This window comes from Molothrus ater, chromosome 6 (genome assembly GCF_012460135.2).
Source record: "Molothrus ater isolate BHLD 08-10-18 breed brown headed cowbird chromosome 6, BPBGC_Mater_1.1, whole genome shotgun sequence".
Lineage (NCBI taxonomy): Eukaryota > Metazoa > Chordata > Aves > Passeriformes > Icteridae > Molothrus > Molothrus ater.
Genome location: NC_050483.2, coordinates 300373 through 321617, shown reverse-complemented (window position 1 = coordinate 321617; position 21245 = coordinate 300373). Strand labels below are relative to the sequence as shown.

General features: G+C 39.3%; 1 protein-coding gene across 5 annotated transcripts in view; it reads left to right on the top strand.

Moving 5' to 3' along the window:
• The window catches only part of GALNT18 (polypeptide N-acetylgalactosaminyltransferase 18), a 230976-nt gene that overhangs the window by 107469 nt on the left and 102262 nt on the right, over window positions 1–21245 (top strand). For all 5 annotated transcript variants that reach the window (XM_036383367.2, XM_036383369.2, XM_036383368.2 and 2 more), the window contains exon 4: window positions 5601–5767. In XM_036383367.2, coding sequence (XP_036239260.1) covers window positions 5601–5767 — 167 coding nt within the window. The remainder of the gene's footprint in view (window positions 1–5600; window positions 5768–21245) is intronic.

Below are 21245 nucleotides of genomic sequence, written 5' to 3'. Positions count from 1 at the left end.
GGAGCCTCCCCGTGTGAGGGGCAGGGCCGGGCCGGGCCAGGCCAGGCCGCACCTTGTGGTTGCCGCGCAACCGCTCCCTTCTCTGAGCTCTGTGGAGCGAGGATTGGCATCCATACACTTCCCTCTCCTCTAAACCCCCTTCAGCATATTTTATACACACCTCCTCTCCTCTCTCTCCCTCTCTCTCTCTGTAGGTTTTGGGGTTTTTTTATTCTTTCCTATCACTGTGGAATTTTATTCCTAATGGAACTTGGCATACTTGTGAAAATACACAAGTGCTTTACATTCTGTGCGGGATCTGGGGCTGAGTTAATTCCGATTTGTTTAAATTAAAAGAAAAAAAAAAGTAGGTAATTTTTAGCATCATCAGCTGATATGAAAAATTATGTAGAGAGGAAAAGGTGTTTTTTTTTTAAAGTACAGACAAACTGAAACAAAAAGTGAATTTGAGCTGGAAGTAAAGATAATAAATGTGTCTGAATGGGGAAAAAAAAAAAAAGAAAACATGAACTCAGTTCAGGGATCTATCCTCCTTGAAAATTAGTCTTCTTGAAAAGACTAAAGAAATTAGATAAAACAGGAGTCTAAGTCTATTCTCTCAAGTCATCTGTAGTTATCTTTAAGACATGGTGGTACAAAAAGGGAATCAAATTGCATCCACAGGATTGAAAGCATTGCTCTCGTCTGTACAAGTTGCCAGCAATTAAAAATTTTGTCCAGAGTGATAAAAAATTGCAAATATGTAAGATGTAAATGAATGCAGGTGGGAAAATCAATATAAATAGTTTCTTTTAAATGGATGGAAGATTCATCAGAAGCAGAAATTTTGTTTGAGCATGTCAGTTTATGCATGGATTTATGGCAGGGAAGCAATGTATTGAGGGCTGTTTTGTCATCAAGAACCTTTTTGGAATATAATTTGTCACTAGTTTTTGCAATATTATATTTTACATTTATCTCAAGCTCAGCTTAATTGACAGGGGAGAAAAAAACACCAATATTTAAGGAAGTAACTTCTTGGAACTATTTTCAATATACTTTTATAGCCATTCAAAGTATTTTCAGAAATCCCTCAGTTTTTCTTAATTATTTAACAGGTACCATATCTTACCAGATAGAGTTTCACTTTTTGCTAGAGTATCATTTTATCTTCTTTGTGCATTGTTATGGCTGAAGATAACAAATATTACCATGCCAAAGGTAGACAGCTAAAAGATACATTGGCTGTAGATTTGTTTGCTGGACCATTTTATATTTGTTCATTTTGGCTGCGAGCACATCACTAAAATAACAAGTATTGTAGGTTCTTTAAAGGATAATACTGAAGATTATTTTAGTAGCTTTAAACCTGTTAACTAGTTCATAGTCTATTTGAAAACAAATTTTGGATGCGTACACACCATTTGGCATGAACAGGTCTGTTCTTCAAGGACCTAGATATGTAATAATTTTAGCATCTTTTGGAAAGCTTTGAGTGTTAGTATTTAAGAATTATTATGTGATTATAAGGAAAGAGGTCTCCCAGCCACTTTGAGCATGAAATATGCACATTGGAAATCCTTCTGTGAAATGCCAGTTAAACCTGATGGTCCCTAAAACTCACATTTGTCGAAGATTTGCCTCAGGTTTGACAGTGCTCAGCCCAAGTAAATTTATGGCTATTTCAACTACTCAGTCATCTGGGCAGGGCTTTCAGAGATTGTTTTAAGCAGGACTTTCAGAGCTTGTTCATCACTGAAGGTGATCTTTTTTTAAGGAACAGTTTCACAGGTTAAAATACTCACTCTAGGGTACAGGAGGCAGGTGTGGAAACGATCTTTTCTCCTTAAGAAGATGTTAAACGGGTGTGTTATCACCAAAGGGGTATTGGGGACAGCCAAAGGTGATACAGAAACTCCATCATCAGGAGGCATGAAAAGGCACTTTATTAATAGAAATCTACAGTTCTTATAGAAACAGTGGTCGACCTAAGACCTGATTGGCCTTTAGGAATCTTCTCTCAACACTATTGGTGAACTATGAATAGCACACTCTGGAGAACCATATCTATAAACAACAGTTGTGGTGTTTGTGAGGTTTTCAGGATGAGGGAAGAGATGAGAATTTGACTCTATGTTCTCAGAAGGCTGATTTATTATTTTATTATATTATATTATATTAAAGAATACTATACTAAAACTGTACTAAAGAAAGAGGAGGATATGGACAGAAGGGTTAACAAGAATGAATAATAAAACCTCGTGACTGACTCAGAGAGTCCAACACAGCTGATGGTGATTGGTGATTAAGTTAAAACAATTCACATGAAACCAATCAAACAATGACCAGTTGGTGAACAATGTCTAAGGCACATTCCAAAACAACAAAATGAAGAGAAGCAATTAAATAATTATTGTTTTTATTTCTCTTCGAGGCTTCTCAGGAAAAGAATCCTGGGCAAAGAGAATGTTTCAGAAAATATGACAGTGACAAACAGTTACAGAAATTGAGATAATAATTGTTTTTTAATTCTTTCTCTGAGCTTTCTCACAGCTTCCCAGGAGAATCCTTGGACAGCTATGTCTCTCTCTGTTCAGAGGATATGTGATTACCCCAGTGTGTGTCTGTAGCATTGGCACTGTTTAGCCTAAAAAAGAGGAAGCTTAGAGGGGATGTAATTAAGGTAAATATCTGAAGGGAGGCTGCAAAGAGGGCAGAGCCAGGCTCCTCTCAGTGCTGCCCAGAGGCAGGACCAGAGGCAAAGGGCACAAGCTGCAGCACAGGTTGTAGTGTCTCCCTCATTGGAGGCATCCCAACCCTGTCTGAATATGCTGTTGCAGGAAGATGCTGTTCCTGGGCAGCTGGCTCTAGGGACTCTGCTGAAGGAGGGGCTTGGACAGAATGCCTTCCCGAGGCCCATTCCAACCCCATCCGTCCTGTGATTGTGTGGCATCATAGAAAATTGCCCTGACACCTGACTTGAAGACTCTGTGAAAATGACTTTGTTTCTTTGCCAAATTGTCACTAGTAAAAAGGAAATAATAAATATTATCTTGGCAAAGAAAGAAAAAAGTGATCACAAGAATTTTTGTGGCATTATAATTTAGATTTGACATAGCCATGAAGAGTGGAGTGTAGGGTTTAAAATGCATAAACATCCATTTGAACATGTGCTGCAGGTTCTTCCTCCAAGGGATTTACCCTAAACATAAGGTTATAGAGACTTGGTATCATTCCAGCTTAGTTTAATTGCTCCACAGAAAGTGAAATAACCCTAAAAAGGGGGACTGAAAATAATCATACCAAGCTGGCTAGTGGTTGGCTATTGAATATTAGACCCCAATGTTTCCGGATGTGGGGTGCCTGGCTTCTTCTGGCCCTTGCTGCTGGACCAAAGGCTGCAGCTGTGGCGTTTCACCCCAGAGATACCTTTGGCTGGCTGGATGCTGCAGCTGGGCACTTGGAACAAATCCAGGCAAGGTAGGAACTGTTTACCTTTGGTGGAAAAGGTTCAAGCGGCAGTGAAGAGAAAAGAAGCGGGTTCTGTTGTAGAGTCTTAATCCAGAGTTTTATTGCAGCATGGTAGATCTCTGAATGTGGTAACAGCTCACCAACAGACACCTGGCCGCATGGTCTCATGTCCTTTTAAGCCCCGGGGACAGGGGGAGGGGAGGGGACAGGTGAGGGCCAACCAGGTGTGAGGAGGGGAAGGCTCCCGGGATACAGACACTTGGACAGGCCAGTGAGCCCAGACCTGAGGAGCATCTGCCAACCACACGATGCCCTGCTGGAATATTAAGATTGATGGACAGCTCTTAGGCAGGAGGGCAAAAGGGGGAGGGGGAAAGGTTGGCACACCTGAGGGGGTTGGGATAGGTGAGACAGGAAATTGCACTGCAACAGGTGGCTCTCTGGGGAGACCAGGGAAGATTGAACTCATGCTCCCTCCGTCGTGGCTGAAGGTTTTAACTCCTGCACTACTGGCTAAAAGAGAAAAGCAGTGCTGCCTTGCTCTTCTTCTGGAAAAAAAGTCAGCTCCCCTTGTCTCTTATGGTAGTGCTTTATTATGCATAAAATCAACTCCTGGATGCTTTAAAGAAAACTTTTCATTCTGGTGCTGAAAGCTGTCTTACCAATGAATAGAGGATTAAAACACCAGTTGAAATACAAACTGATTTGGGAAAGAAAGTTTTGGTTTCTTGTGCCACAGAAGATCAAGCCACAAGTGGGAATCAGTAAATCCAAACACGATTTTAATTATTTCCCTCTGGTATTGATGCCATGGAACAAAAAGCTGTGAATCTCTGCAACAATGAGATTTCATATTTGTTTCTAAAGGGTGTATGAACCAGGTTATTAAAAAATATACTGTACACTTTTAAGACTTGAACTGTCACTACTTTTTCTAGACTCTATTTTCTGTTTTATATGTCCTTATAACTCTTTTGTATGGTGACAGAGAGAAAAGGACCTAAAATATTAAATAGCTTCTTTAATGTGATTTCCATCACTTTCAAACCAATGACTGAATTAAGAAAATTGGTTGATCAGCTGAATTTTGAATATTGTGCTATCTCAGTTGGCTTGGATGTCATGTGTCCTATGCACTTTTTTCCAGAACCCTTAAAAGCAGAGAAGTAAATTGATCATCTTGATTTAACTTAATTTTTATACAGTATCCAGTACATGACGAGGAATGCTTTTGTGATACTTCTTTGTATTTGTTTGCTGCACAAATTGAAATACAAAATCCTAAAAGAACTTTTCTCTTTGAACTGAAGAACAGATTTAGTTCAGGGGTCATATTCAAGCATTATGTAAAAATACTGAATCTCTCCGTGCTTTCTGTATGCAAAACATTGGCTGTTAGTTATGCTTTCCACAGTTTTCAGGGGTTCCTGGATGTAGTGAACCCTGGCATCTGGAGAGGATAGCCACTCAGTGTTATCAGGAGGCAGACAAAAGCATTGACATCAATCATTTCCATCTACAAAGTCTGTCTAAAAATGCTGCTTGAGTCAGCCTGTGCCTGATTTCATCCTAGTAGGTAGTTTCAAATCTGAGAAAAAATCAGAGACATTGCATTAAAATACTAAAAGTTTCACAGAAAATAATTAATTCCTTTTACTAAATTAAGTTCCAGCTTTATTGAAAAGCAAATATTTGGCTCACAGTTGAAAAAGGTAAAGTGGTAAAAGAGCTTTCTACTCATATAATTGAAAGATTTGAATCCTTTTTGGAAAGAAGGAGGTGAAAAAAACCGCAATAAAACACTAAGGAGCTTTAAAGTTGTGGGCAGCACTTCCATACTGCTGTTTCCATAATCAAGTTGGAATGTGGCTGAAATATCTATTTTTGTAAAAGGAAAGAAAAATGCACCGTGTTATGAGAGTATTCCTCTTTCTGATTAAACCCCTTGACTGTGCTTACAGATAAGTTTTCCACTTTTTTATGTGGTTTTTCTGGCTGCACCATCTGTCTTAGCTTTAGTATCAGGATGTTCTTTTTGTATCTTTTAATGTGTTCTTACAACTGGGAGTAGATTTCTCTGAAATAGTTTTTGTTTGCATTGTGACTGCCAAAAATTTACATATTTTCTTTCCTTCAACCTTTCCCTGTAGGTGCAGGAACCTGACGTTTCCTGAGAGTCTTCCCGAGGTCAGCATTGTGTTCATTTTCGTTAACGAGGCACTCTCGGTGATCCTGCGCTCCATCCACTCAGCCATCGACCGCACTCCTGCTCATCTGCTCAAGGAGATCATCCTCGTGGATGACAACAGTAACAATGGTAAGAGCTTTCCTGCTTCCCCCTCCCTGCCCTGAGGCTGCATCATTCGAGAGAAAACTTGAGTTCTGGCTCTTGCTCATCCTTCTGGCCTTTCAGATCTTATGGGTGGGTTTTCTCCCTTCTTCATCCTATACTCTTGCTGGGCTGTTTTGAACTCTGCACAAGTGGGGTATGTTTAAAAGTGTGTACAAAAGAAGCAATGTTGGAGGTGTCTGGTCTGGGGACTTCTGCTGCTCACAGTGACCCCAAGATGTGTTAGAAAGTCTCTTTTTCCAGCCCGGTGGTCAAAGAAGGAGTCAGAGCTCTTCAGTTCTCATTCCCAAGGTTGTTTATTGTTTCTTATCTATAAAATCCTTTCTCTGACCTGCCAAGGTCCGTTCAGCAGGTCAGACAGAGGCACACTGACTGCTCTCAGGGCGGTGTTATCTTTTTATCCTAAGAACTACATATGTAATGTTTACAGTTACTTCCCAATACCTATCACCCATGTTAGACAGTGAGCTCTTCTCTAAACCAATCTAAAAGTGCCAACATCACAGCAGAAGATGAAGGCCAAGAAGAAGAGGAAGAAGAAGGAGAAAGGCTGGACACACCCAGATTCCTCCATTTTGCCCCCTGAACCCCCATTCTAAAAACCCCAAAAAATCTATTTTTCACCCTGTGACAAACTATTATTCTACTTAGACTTTCGTGGCTTGCAGATCCTCATATAAGGTTGGTAATTTTTTCCATGGGTCATAATCAAAGTCACAGGTGTCTTGGGCTCTGTGCTAGGGTCTCTGAGCCTCCTGGCAGCGGTTCTGGCAATCCAGGACAGACAGAGGGATGTCCTGAATTCTGACAGTCTGGTAGGCAGAGTTTTGAATGTAGCAATAGATTAGACCTAGCAAGTTTTACTCTTAGTGCTTCAGAGTGTTTTTCAAGCTCATATGGTTTCTGCACTTCTACTTCCACTGTATGATTCTGTTGTGCATAAAATGCCTTTCTGTGTTTCTTAGACTTCTCCTTCAGATTTTCAGTTCTCCTCTCCTCACTTGCAGCACTTACCTTGCTGCTTCTCTGCTGTCTGTACTCAGATGTTGCTCTCCATGGTGTGAAGGATTGCACTGCCCATCTCTGATGGTTCAGTGCTTGCCAGGGTATTTGTCAGTGAGGCCATGCTGGGCACTATTTGCAAGTCTTATTTTCTAGGAACTTTAGTGATGAAATTTTAATAAGCACAGAATGCTGAACTTAAAGAAAAATTCTGCTGTGCTGGGGGGGGTTAATTCTGAACTGCTAAAATACAAGGAGAATCTGAACTTATCTTGTTGAAGGAAAAAGCTGAACAAAGGTCTTCTCTTATCCTTGCCATCACAACTGCTGTTATCTGGCTATATCCCTGTAGCTTAATCCTGTGACTTGCTGCTGATCACAAATGTGTCTCAGATTTGTACAGAGAAGAAACTTACTGGGAAGCAAGTAAGTTCCCCACCATAGGCTATGCACATCATCATATCCTCTTCTGCTGACTATGAATGAAAGAAAAACTGCAATCCTGACTATTCAAAGTACACACAAAATACAACAACTTGGTGTAGGCCTATGCCCTAAGTTTTGTCTTTTCCCTCATGCAGCACCCAGCAATTTGATAGAAAGAACACAACATTGAAACACAGCTTTGACTGGTGGACTTGGCTGTGATTGTGTAAATCCACTCCTGCCCCTTTCAAATGGCAACTCAAAGAATGTGAGTAGCTGCCCGTGCTGCAGGGCCTGAGGTCTCTGGACATTGATAAACTGGCCACAAAGCAGACATAAAAGGAGAGAAATAGTCTGGTGGAGAAAAGGTGGCTTCTAGAGTTTGACTCTGATGTTGTATGGTTTACTGGCAGTTATTGCAGTGCGCAGATTGCAGAGCAATGTCAGAAATAAGTACCAGTGTTTCTGAGAGCCTGGCCTCACTGTGATGAGCTCACTAACAAACACTCTTTGCACTGTGCTCTACAGACTTGTCCAAATTATTATTTTTCATTATTTCATACCTGAAATAGAACAGAAATCACAGGAACTACTTTATCTTTCAGGAAAACCTGTCCAATCACATTTTTTTGTTATTACTGTACTGTATAATATTTTTATGATTTGCTGTGCCTTTTATTTAGGCTTGCCTTTCTTACACTCCAGTGCCTAAAATCCTTGGGTTCCTGGCCCCAAGCAGGGAGACAGAAATTGAGAGGAAGGTAACCTTTGGTTTGGCTGCCTTGGCTTGGTGTTACATGTCATTTTATACAAAATCATACTGTGCAGAGCTATAGTTAGTCTCACAGAAAAATTCAGTCCTCTACAGGATTTTATGCTACTCCTCTAACCCTTTCTCTGGCATCTCTTCCCTGCAGTATTAAATTAGATTTCTACAGTCCTCTTTATCCCATAATGTATGCTGAGGACCTGGTAATAGGCATATATTTGGAGCTGATGGATGTTTGGAATGGGAGAGATTGTAAAGATGATTTATGGGCTTTCCTATTATTAGTTTAAATCTTGAAATATTTATTTTAAAACTTACTTTTCCTTTTACAATATTCTGTTTTCCATTTTTTCCTCCCTTCTAGCATTGCTGAGATGAATCCTTTATATTTAGTGTCATTCTGTGTTTTTGTTAGTAGCTCTTTAGCTTGCGAATGTTGCTGCTTGTAAGATAAGTGGGTTACTCTGGGTTTCCCTGTAATGTTACCTGAGGGGGCAAACACTTGGTCTGTGCTTGCAGTGGGCTCCAGCTCTGCTTCTCACAGGGATCTGTCAGAATCCTAATTATAAGTGGTATTTTTACTCTGTAGCATTCGCCAGGGATGGCAGCTTCTCTTAACTTGATGCAAGATTTCTTTTTGTGGTGCCACAGCCATGGGCTTCACAGGCAGGAAGTATCACACTGTGGAAAGTGAATAGAAAGAAAAAGTGAGACCAGAGTCCAAATGGGCATGTTTTAATGAATCCCAAATTTCTGTAGACCTGCATTTTGGAAAAAAGCAGTGCAAGAACTAGATGGGTTTTTTTAAAATTCCAGAAGGCTGATTTCAGAAACCATTAATTCAAGTATAGGACCAAAGTCTGTACGTTTGTATTGACCAATATGTGCTGTAGAATTTTATTTCATGTACTTCAAGGGATGTCAAGCAAATTATCTATGGCTTTCCCTAAAGTTTTTCAAGTTCCCAATTATGCTTCAGGAGACCTCAATTAATCTCTCTGTTAGGTTTCTCTATTTTAAAATAAGTGTTTGGAGTTAGAAAACTGTGAAAAGGCCAATGTGTGCCATTTCAAAGTAGAAAATAGCTTTTGTAGGTCCTAAAATTTTGATTCTTTATTTAACAAAGCTGTTTGCATGGCTTAATGTGTGTATTTCACCATACCTTCTTTTCTGGTGGAATTCTGATGGAGATTGCTCTGCGTTGTTTCATATATGCTGATAGGTACATTAGTAATAGAATTTAATTTAATTGAAGGATAAAAAAGGCACATTTCAGTAACTACATGTGTCTTGTGTAATGACAACAGAAGTTTCATTAAAACAAGTAAAGTATCAGTGTTGTTTATTTGTGTCTCATTTGGGTCTTAGTCATGTTGGTGACTAAGTAACTGCACAGATTTCAGGTGTTTTACTGTATTTTAGGTGTTAGATCAAAATATATCTCGTTCTCCTCAGTAGTGCTGTTTGCTTTGCAGAGATAAGGTACATATGAGTTTACAATTTGGCAATATATATATTTTTTTTTTACTTCAAAAGCAGCAGAATTTTATTTTTATTTTCAGAGAAGACGCTTAAAAAATTGACCACACTCATGACTGCTGGTGGTTAATTAGACCTCAGAAACATATTTAGAAGCATTGCCTGAGCTGTAAACTACTGGCATTTGTGCTTTATTTCCCCTGGTTTGTGGCATCCTGCCCTCTGGGGACAGGGTGGTGACCTTCTGTGGCACTGGAGCCCTGGTTTGGGTTTTGAGTACCACTGCATTACAAAGTACCTCTTGAAGGTATTTTCAGATGATTTGAAATCTCTCTAAAAAAGGTGGTTGTTAGCCATGATGAGTTCAGCTTCATGGGGAGGCAGTGTGCATTAGTGTGTCCAGAGCATGCCTTGCAAAATTTCATACTATGGCAGTAATTATCATGCTCTAGGACATTTTTATTTCACATTACAGTTAATAATATTGCAGTAGAGGCTCAGATTTTGCAAGGTTCCTTCCTTTTCCTTGAAGCATTACTTATGAATTAAATATTCCTACATGTTCAGTGTAATAATTCTCATTTTGTCCTGAGATTTCCATGAATACAGCTATTGAACTGCAGTAATAATGCTGGATATCAAAGGATGTAAATTTTATGTCTTGCAGTGTTGAGAATTAGCACAGACTGGTAAAAAGTGGGTCAGGTGCAGCCATATCATCTGTGAGAGGCTGTCCTCAAAACACTGACTGAGAAGAAACTTTTCAAAAAGCATCCAGAGCTTTTCATTAAAAAGTTATATTTCTGTGGTAATTCTTAAGAGATATTTGGGAATTGAAGATTGTCTGATTTTTTTTTTCCTTTACACAATCAGTGATGAACTCAAGACTACAGTTCAGATGCATGCTTGATTTCATAGCACAGCCTAGTTTGAAGATGGCTCACTTGTAGATCATACAGCTATGAAAAACCTGTTGGTAGCAATCTCCTGGGGAAAACCTTTGGTCTTGCTTTCTCTCTGTTTGGATTCTTGTTCTTCCCTTACCTGAATGTTGGGAAAGTGCCAAGACAAACAGAAACATCTGAAACCAAGGAAACAGGCCAGGTTTATCCAAACCTGCATTCAATATTGGGCTGTGGTTTATGCATGGGGAAGGCTTTACTTTATCTGCCTGGATTGATTCTCTGCATTAGTTAATGACCTTGTTGCTGAAATCATTATTGCACATCTTTACAGAAGCAAGCTCTCAGAAGGGTTGACAGGGGATTGACATGAAAAGAGGGCTGTGCAGTGCTGGTTAGGAATCAAATACTAAAAAGCATATATTTATGTATAGAGCAGGAAATCTCTTCCTGTTGTGGATTTGAGAAAAAATTGGCTGTTGTTACAAACTGTGCATTTTACTTTAGTAACGTTTAGGGCTGCAACTTGAATTAATGAAGGCAATTCTTTGAGCATATGTCTGCTGCTACATGTTGTGTGCTGCTGCTGGGACTGCAGTGAGGTGTGCCAGCTTCTGTGGATGCATCTGGAAAGACAGAAGAAGGAAGTAACCCGAGGGAAACCCTTGTCCTCTGGCCATCTGTTCCAGTTGCCACCAGAAGTTAGAGCATAATGTTCTTCTTATCCATGTCCTGGCCATGCAGTTCAGAATTCTGATGGGAAAAAATAGGAACTACTAATGTAAATAGACTGTGAGACTTTTGTGAGGACGCTGGGTCCTGAAGATGATGTCCTGGACTGGCTGTGGACTGTTGTCTCCTCTTACTTGTCAGTCCTTGTGACAATGAATTTGATTCCCACTTTAAAGGGGAGAGGTTGTGGAGTAGGATATCAAAATGAAGTGTGAAACAGAGAGAAGTGACTCCTTCTACCCTGGCAGTCTGCTCTTTTTGAATGCTTACTTCCTCACTCCCAATCCCTACAACTCATCCTTCTTTGTGAGCTTGTGTCCTTCAGGTGGGGTCTCCATTTTGCATGTTCTCAAATTCCAGGGTACCTGTGCCTCTTACAATTTCCTCCATCCCAGTATTTACTGCAGTTTCTCACAAACTGCATTCCTCCATCTCCCCCATCTCACCATTTAGCTTTCCCTTGCTTTTAGCTGCAGTAATTAAACTCCTGCCTGAGTCATCCCTCCCTGCTTTCCTCCACCCCCAGTAACAGTCTGTTCCTTCCTTTTTGGGGCATATTTTTATCATTTCCTGCTTTCTTCCTTTCTCTGTCCATTGCCTCCTTTTCACACATGTTTTTCCATTTTCTTTTGCTTTCCTTTAAGAACAATTATGAAGTACACTTTTCGTGCAGCTTTCCTAACTCCCCCATGCCTGAACTTCATAGTCCATCAGATTCCAGGACTCACATTCCATCCCATGAGGGACCACGGATAGCATCCCTTTCTGGAGGCAAGGCTCTGGGTTTGTGTCCTTGTCATTATAGCTGTGTGAAAGCTGTCTGATAACCAGCATGGAGTTTTATGTTGGGAACCATCAGAGTCTCCTTCCTTTATAACTCCAGTGGAAGGTCCTTAGCCTTCCTTTTCTGGGCAATTAGGAGAGTGTGAGACCATTTGCCTCTGTGGAAGCTCTGTGTGCTCCAAAGGTGGCAGTGACCAAGTGGCCTTTCAGCAGAACAGTTATTTTAATCATCATAGTTCAGCCTGTTGGTATGGCTGGACAAGCAACATTTCAGTGTGTATGCCAGCTGATAGCAGAACCACTGTCCACATCAAGGGGGCAGCTGTGCAGGGCAGAGCTTTTATTGCAGGCTCCTGACATCAGGCTTTATGACTCAAGCATTCAGATAATGCTAGGAATTGAATCTTCCCTAGCCAATGTATGGTCATCTTTTCTTTTATTCCATCTGTGAGGTAATTTAGCCTGTTCAGTCCTGATCCACTTGCAGTGTAGCAGTCTGATGAATACCTTTTCCTGTGGCAGATTCAGCACACAAAGTCTAAGAGGACTGGCCTCGTTTTCTGGTGGCTCTGTTTTACCTTGAATCCCAGTGTGCCAGTCCATGCTGCACTTCTCTTCCCCATCTTCTGTGTCCCTTGAATGACAAGTGCTGCAATGCACTGTCAGGGTGTTCTTATCCTTCATCCCCACGCCTGTCCTGCCACCCTCTCATGACACAGCCCTTAGTGTGGGCATACTCATGTGTGCCCTCATGTTCCTGCTCATAGCAAAGCCTGAAACAGATTAATAAGTTCCAGTTCCTGTTTCTAGGGGATGATAAATAGCTGCACGCTGGCTCTTTGGGGTGTTCTAGAAGAATTATTTGGGTCAACTAACAGAAAATAGCATCACCTGTGTCATGTGTGATTCAGAAGCCTAATGTGACCACACTTAAAGGCTGCAGTCACATTCACTGAGAACAGGCTTGGTTTAAGCTCTGCTGGTGGTGATGAGGAATTCAGCCTGTGTGCCTTGGAAGTGCTCTGGGCTGCTGGCATCCTGACTCTGAGGATGCCAGCACATAAATACTGCCTTGGTGCACTTCTCAGTACCATCACTGTGATTTTAGCCTCAAAATTAATCTCTAGAGAGCTCTGAGAAATTGCTTGGTTGAAAATCCTTTTTCTTTCCCCATTTTTCCCCCTTCTCACATTTGTCAGATTATTTTGCCTTCAAAAATGGTTTCTGTTGATAATGTTCTCAAGCACATGTCACTAAATTCAAGTAGCAGCCACAGGTATAGATTTGGTGCAGTGGAAAACACTCATGAGAGAAGTGTCAATATCTGTTGATGTCAGTAAGATACTGTGCTTTGATCAGATTATTTCCTTTTGACGTCTTTGCCCATGGAGTCTTCAACAGAAATTGTATTTTTAGATATTCTAGTAATGTAAGCTCTTATGAGCCTGAATGACTTCTTAAAGGATTTCTTTCTCTTTCCTTATCAAAAGAATGGCACTTGTAATTGAAAGAGTTTGACAGGGTGTGGGGAAAATACTCTGTAATGTCAGACAAAGGAGTTAAAGGATTTTGTCCTACTTAAAGTTAAGAAATGAAAATTGCCTTTTAAATGAACTTCATTAAGATTTACCTTTTCTTCTCAACCCAAGCATACTTTTCTTAAAAAGAAAAATGAATAAAAAGATAACTTTCACAGCATTAATGCTGAATTCTTAACTTTAAGTAGTGGTAACACTTCCTTCCAGAGCTGATAATTTCAAACCCTTCAATTTCTTTGTGATAGAACCTCAAAATTCTTGATGTGCTGAAGGATTCAAGACATGATAAGAGATTTGCCTGAAGAAGTATTTAAGAGTGTTCAAGCATATCACTAAATGATAAAAATCAGTTAGCAAAATATATTAATAAATTACAGATTAATCTTTGGTCACCACAGAAAGGCATATTTATAGGCATTGCTAGATACTTCAAAGGCATTGTGGAACCTACTCTTAAGTCTAAAGTTCAAGTACAGAACATTTTAACAAAGGATATGTGAATTCTAAAAGAACTAAAACAATTCATGTTGGCTTTTCTTTTGGCCTGTTTTTCTGTAGATATGTTTGGCATTGAGTTCTTTAAAAGTGTTCTCAAAGTACATTCAATGGCCAAATTTTAAATTACTTGACTCCACTTGCTCACTGTTAGTGATTTCTGGGGATGTTACTGAAATGGTGTTCCTTCCTTTCACCCTGGAAAAGCAACCTATTTAAAGGAGTGTGCTTCAACTAGCAGCCTGGGAAAACTTTGGGGAAGCTCAGTTTAAAACTTTATGGAAAATATGATGAATGTGAAAAAAAGCTAAAACTTTCATTTTTGATGACGGAATAACAAGGGAAAAATGAGGAATTAGGGGTTAGACTCTGAGAGAGTGAGAATTCCCACTTGTTTTTCCTCACCTGGTTTATTTGGAAAAAAAGGTTTTGTTTTCATTGGGCCTCCGTGACCAGAGTTGTTGTCATCACCACTTTGTGGAACTCTGTTGTGAGAGTCTGGGAGTGCATAAGTTGGTATGGATGGAGATACAGGTTATATGCTGAAAATATAAATACCTTTCACGTTCTTTTTGATTTTCACAAGTGTCTAGAGTCTGTTAGATTTTGGGTAAGTTCTGCAGCCAATTTCCTACACAACTGGGCAAATCTTACTCTCCTGGCTGTCTGACTGGGGACCTGTGTGGAGCTGAATTCTTCTGCCACATCCCTATGGCATTTTGCAATGGAGTTTGTGAATAAAATGATGGTTTTATTTTTATTTTCTTCTTATTAGTTTCCTTTCAAATGTAATCTGAGAGTAATGGTAGATGCTTTTTGGTACCAACTCAAAGGACAAATTGTCTTTCATTAAATTTAAAGGGGTTTGTCTGCACTGCAGTGTGAACTTTCAACTGAGTAATTCAGAATCATGATGAATGCTAAATAACATGGCAGCATGAATCATTATTGTTTTTGTTTGGCAGCAGGGAAAACCTTGATAGAATTGCTAAGTGCTTTCAGTTTTCTCCAGATAGCTCAGTGTTGGCTGCTGCATTGTTCCTTTGCTCCTCACTGACACATTCCTTTGGCCAAGTGCCTGTCTAATCATTGTTTAATGTTTCAAAAGCTGCCACCTTCTATTTGAAGCAATCTTTTCAAGCAGTACAAATACCAGCAGATTTGCATACAGTAGAAATAGAAATAATTGAAAAAATAAAGTAAAAAAAAAAGAAATGAGATGTTAAGAGCATTAATGTTTTATGAAGGTGAAAAAAAATCTGCATAGCTATTCAAATTATGGTGAAATTTAAGGAAGCCTATAGATATTTCTGTGGCTAAATAGATGATCTATCAGTCTTACAGGCTATGAAATAATTATTTCTCCCGACCTATTGCTCCTAATCTCAAGCTTTGCTCATGTACACGAAGTGGAAGGAGACCAACAAGGTCTTCTAAAATGAGAAACAAGTTGCAACTCACTTGCCAGCGAATAAACAAGTTGACAACTTGTCTGCCAGCCAATAAACAGTGATTTCTGGTTTTTATTACCATGAAAGACTGCAGTGTCAGTACTTGAAAAATGTATTCACATTCCCAAGTCAAATAAGTGACTGTGATTCCCTGCCTTCCAGTGGTGTTATTACGGTACAGGCAGCAAGTTTGAAACATCTCCCCCTGGTCTGCTTCTATATGAAATGTCTAGGATTACATTTCAGTGATATTTGTGCACTTGAAACTTCTTTGTTGGTAGTTCATAGGCTTTGACAACCAGTTTGGAACATGGAAGTGAAACTGAGTAGCACTGGGTCTGGTTTTCTCTCATCGGGTATCTCTGTTTCCAAAGAAATGGGTTTTTTTCTCTTTACCAATTTCCCCCCCACACAAATTGATAAAATGCAGGGAATATTGAGGCAAAAGTTGTGTGACTGTGTGTATGGTTAATATCTCACAAAGATATTAACCATACAAAGACAAAATGTATTCCACAATTAGCTTTAATTTTTATAATGCTATTCGTGTTGTACAGTGCTCTGTAAAAGGGCAGGAACTGAATGAAGCTGTGCCATGACAACCTCTGGAATACCTTGTGTCCAAGAGGGAGACCTGCTAGATTCTGAAGGTTCCTGTACTTCTAGGAATAAATCTTATGGCATCCGAGCTTAGAGCATTAATCCAGTATGTGAAAATGGACTTTAGGAAAGCTTTTCAACAGAAAAATTCAGCTATAGCATAGCCAAGAAAAAAAAAAATGTAGGTTGGTTAAAAGAAAAGGAGACCTTTTTTTGACTGAGAAGCAAGGACTTTGTGCAGAATTCCCTTCTCCTGGGGAGTCCAAAGACTGACTAAGAGCAACAGAAATAGTCAAGGTTATTTTGCCTTTTTTTTTAATTTTTTTTTAAATTGTCTAGATCTGCACACTGCTAGAGCTATCTGAAGTAAGCAGCATCTAACATCTGACTTTGGAAATTTTCATTTAGTGTGTCTCCATGCTTCAGCAATTACATCTCCCAGAGGAGAACATCACAAAATAATGAAGTTAGAGGAAACCTCAATGGCTTGTTAAAAGGAGCATCATCACATGTGGTCACAGAATGATCATATAGATCATAGGAAGAGAATTTCAGATTAAATAAGAGAATTTGTACTATAGTTTTACCTTACAAGCCTGAAAAGATCAGTTGTACACAGTGATACAGAAGTACTTTACAGGTTGCCTGATACTCAGTTGACCCTGAGCAGTATTTTATGTAACTCCAACTAAACTTTCACTGATCTACTCTTCTTCTGAAATCTGAGTAAATGCCTCTATAACTGTATGCCCCAGTAGGAGCTCTGGGAAGAGTTTGATAGCAGGGAATGTTGGTAGTTCATATCCCTGAAAACACACTGAGCATGGGAACTGCTAGGTGTTTCTCTCTCAGATGGAAACAGAGCAGCCTGGAGCACTCTGCAAAGCTTCAGACATCATGTGGGCAGGAGGACTTATGCATGAGCCAGATCAGTAAATCCAGTGCAAAGCAGTCAAAATTACTGCTTTACTGCATGCTGTAGAATGGGATTTTTGGTTGGTTTTGCAGATGTGTGCAGTGATAGTCCCTGAGGTGAGAAAGGAGCAATAATTTTAGTGTTCAAGCTTCCATCACAGACAGCTCTTGGTGCTGGTGTGCTGCCTTTCTCAAATGATGCTGAGATTAAACTAAGCATGATACTAAATCTAAAGAAGATTAGATACACAAAAGCTTTCAGTTGAAAATTGGTTTTGAAAACAAAAGGGGAAAAAAGGGGGCTTTTCAACTAAAAAGTTTTAGGGTTTTTTTTAGTTTTATTTTTTCTTTAACTTTTTTTATCCTTATGTCAGTACTCCATCCTTACCAAATGTCTAAAGCTTTTAAGTTTTATTTCTAATTTGTGGACCAATCTTGAAAGGTGCTGACTCCTAGGACTTAATTTTTCATTAATACGCTCTTTTTTGTGACATGGGAAAATATTATCCATAAAGTTGTATGATTAGTCCAGAGAGGGTTACCACCAAATGAAGGAAATCCAATCCTTCAGTGGTGTTAGGTCAGCTCACATAGCCCATCTCCTCAAATTAGAAGTGGTTCATCACTGAAAGAGAGTGTTGTCTTCCCAAATGGAGGTAACTGGAACCTCTGTGATCCTGTCAGCTCTCACCAGAAGTTTCAGCTCCTTGGAGCACCCCTCTGAGAGCCAATGGAGCCTACCAGGAAGAGGATTGCAAAACTAAGCCTGAGTCACTTCCAGAGGTCTGTAGTTCATACTGCAAGCTCTGCACAGGTTAGACATCGCCAATATTTGTTCTTTTTACCTCTCTCTCAATAACACACAAAAATTAGGAAGTCAGGGGTCTTTAAAATATCTAAAATGAAAAACCTTAGAGAAGGTGAATTAATATAATGGTGTGTTAAACTAGCCATCATTTTATGGCCCTGAACTTGAAACACTGAGAGAAATTACTTAGGTGCAGTAAAATGGAAAAAAAAAGGGGGTCTAATCAGCTTTCCTTATAATGGAAAGTACCCTAGAAAAATATGCCTGTTGCTTCAGAGTATATCAAACTGAGTTTAATCAGCTGTGCATTACTGCATAATAGCTCAATCAGCTTCAGGTCAGCAAGAAAGAAAGTAGAGGAATTTTTTTGTAGAATTATAAAAGAAGATGCATGTTCAATAGTTTGCTTGACTTCCTGGGTTTGGATTATCAAAGTTATCAAAGTAACATGAAAAACAGCAGTGGATGATTTATCTAGCTCAGGATCTTATGCATCAAGACTTGGCTCTGATAGATGACAAAGCATATTTCAAAAAGTGCATGAATTTTTATGGTGTTGCACAGTGTTGTGTGCACCCTGTAGCTTAGAGTTCATATAGAATATTTTCTAGAAAATTCTAAATTCTCTGGATGGACTCTGCTCCACTGCTATTCTGGCTGTCTTTCCCCATCCTAATAGAGCAGTAGTGGGGTGATTCATTCAATGTAGAACACTGATCACTTAGCTTATACCAGATACAACCTGAGTTAGCAAATCTGTTAGATATCTTAACTGAAATAAAATCTACCTCTCTGCTGGAGGTGGATTTTATTTCAGTTAAGTTTCCACACTCAGAAACTTTTAATCACAGCAGGTTTGTCTGGTTATCAGATCCAGGCTTTCTGCAGGTTTAACTTTCCCTACCAGCCCATCTCCAGTTGAATTAAATGGATTTCTGATTCTGGTCATTTTTAAAGGTTTATATCAGTGTGAAACTGCATTTCTGTCTGTGCACTACATACTCATTCCACAAGGAATTCCTGTGATTTATATAAATAGCTATTGCAGGGTAAATGTGTTTCCTCTGCCTTTGTACTATATTTTTAAAACATGATGCCACGTGCAGTTACCTGTGTAATCAGTTACTTGTTCAGTGGTTTCCTGTCTGATAAAGACCTATAAAACTACCAGTAAATATAAAATAAATATGTTTCTATTTTTTAATGGGTCCTTTTAGAAATGGAAGGTTATTCTCTGTGAGTTTAGCATAATTTGATTAAAGATGCTGTTGGAATTGAGGAGTAAACTGCCTGCATCATCCTATTACCAGCAGAACTAGTGTTGACTAAGCTTCAGCCCAGAAACTCAGTAGCATCCCTAAAGGGGATTAACTAGTGACATGAATTATAGAGAATAAATAGCCAGTTTTGAAGGGAGTAGTGAACAGATCTTTAGCCTGTCACTGTAGGTACTGTACAGTAATCCTGAGAGTACCTGCATAGGTGCCTGACAGTTCCACATCTTTTTGGTAGGATGAAGCACCACCAATGCCCTGTCTGGCATTCTTCTGGAAAAAAAAAATAGTCAGATTTCTCTGTAAACGTTCTGCAAGACATACTTGAACACAATGCTGATTCCAGCTGTTTCATCTCCCCCAGGAGACAAAACTTTGTTTGTGTGAGTGAAGCGCACAGAAGTGCCTGCTGAACAGGACCAGGAGTGCTAGGGCTGGACCTGCTTGGAATGGGTGAGCCTTCCCAGCACAGGCAGAAGTGACAGCAGGCTGGTGGTGGGGCCATGCAGGATGATTCTGCCTTTCTCTGTAGGAAATAAATGCCTCTCCAATGTATACCAAGTCACAGCTCCACTGGGGAAGACTTGAGGAATTATTCTGCTTGCTCAGGTCTGTCCCTGGCATCTGATTCCAGGTTTCTCAATGTGTTTACTTGGCATTTCTTTCAGTAGGCTCTTTTGCTAATGTGCTGTTACTGGCACAGATGCGAAAATGGAAACAAGTCTGGTCAAGAAAATCTCACTTAAAATTTAGTCCCCTTTTTAAAAGTATCTAACCCTCAGAACTGTTCTGTTTCATGCATTATGGACTGAACATAAAAAATACACAACTGGCTAATAATGAAGCCAGTTGTGTATTTTTTAAGCCTGATTACTAGTGGGATTTGTGTTATTTTGTAAGCTCCCACAGGGAAACAGGGAAGTATTCCTTGATTTAGGTGCTATTCAGCAATTAGATGCACAATGGATGCCATCCTCCTTGATGGGATTACATTCAGTGAAATTATTTGTATCATATGGTGGGATTACATTCAGTGAAATTATTTGTATCATATAGTACCAGAATTCATGAACAATGGCTTCAATCTCTTGTCTTCCATAAAGAGAGTAATAATTCATCACAGATTGGATATACACATGAAAAAAAAGTTTAAAATCCAGGGAACTGTATGTACTGTGACAACTGTCTGGAATATTTATTAGGCAAGTTACAAATTGCTGTCATCTTATTATTCCTTTTAACATCGAGAATACATTAAATAACCAAATTAATTTCTTTCTGAATGGAGTTCAGTGCAAATCACAAGACAATTGTAGACTTTTTGTCTTAGATGGTAGATGAGTTTCATTCTTAATCAGCTGACTTCAGTAAATTTTGATTTTATTTTTTTTAAGTGCTGTAAAATACTTTTCCTTGAATCAGTTGTGTCCTTGGTGGGATTTGATATATTTGATGTTTTTCTAGTTTGGCTTTTAAGACTTAAATTACTTATTTTTCCTTCTTTTATTGAAATCGATAGCTTTATATTCTAACACCTTCCCTGTATTCCTCCTGCAAATTTGTATTTGAAGTGTTTTTTTCTCAAACTAGTTCCCTGCTCTTTTTTTGAATGTCTTCAAGTGATTTGGCAGTGAGCAAATTTGGATGGCTTTTCCATGTTCTGTATGAAAGCTAGTTTTTAAATGTTACTGATGACTGTGTAGGGTTTAGAGCCAGCTCTGAGTCTTGCCAAATCCTTGAAGCTATCATCCCCTCCAGGCTGCTGCTGTGACTATCCAGCATTGCTCCTGGGAGGATTCTCTTGCAGCTTGGTGATGGGAGATAGTGTTATCTGTCATTCCATTTCCCCTGTCCCAGGGGCATCCAGAAATACCAGCTTGAAAAGCAAAGTTGCTACAATGAATTTGCCATCAGAAATATGTTAATATTTATGAATGTTCAAAGGGGCTTGTTACTCAAGAGTAGCTCTTGGTCTTCAGATTTATGAGGAAAAGGTATTCTTGTCAGTGGAGAGTTGCAGAAAGAGTTTTAGGTCTTTTATGCCAGCTTTATGGTTTTATGGCTTATGGCTCTTGTAAGTGGTTAACCTGAAGAAAGTTATTTTATGGTTTCAAATGCAAACTTAATCACTGTAGGTTTGGGGTTTGTGCTTTTTAACTGTGTCAGACAACAGACTTAGGTATACTGTTAATATATATGTCTTTATAGTGTGCTTCATTTGATCCATCTATAAGGAGCATGGGACAGTATTTGCTGAGTAAAATTAAAAGG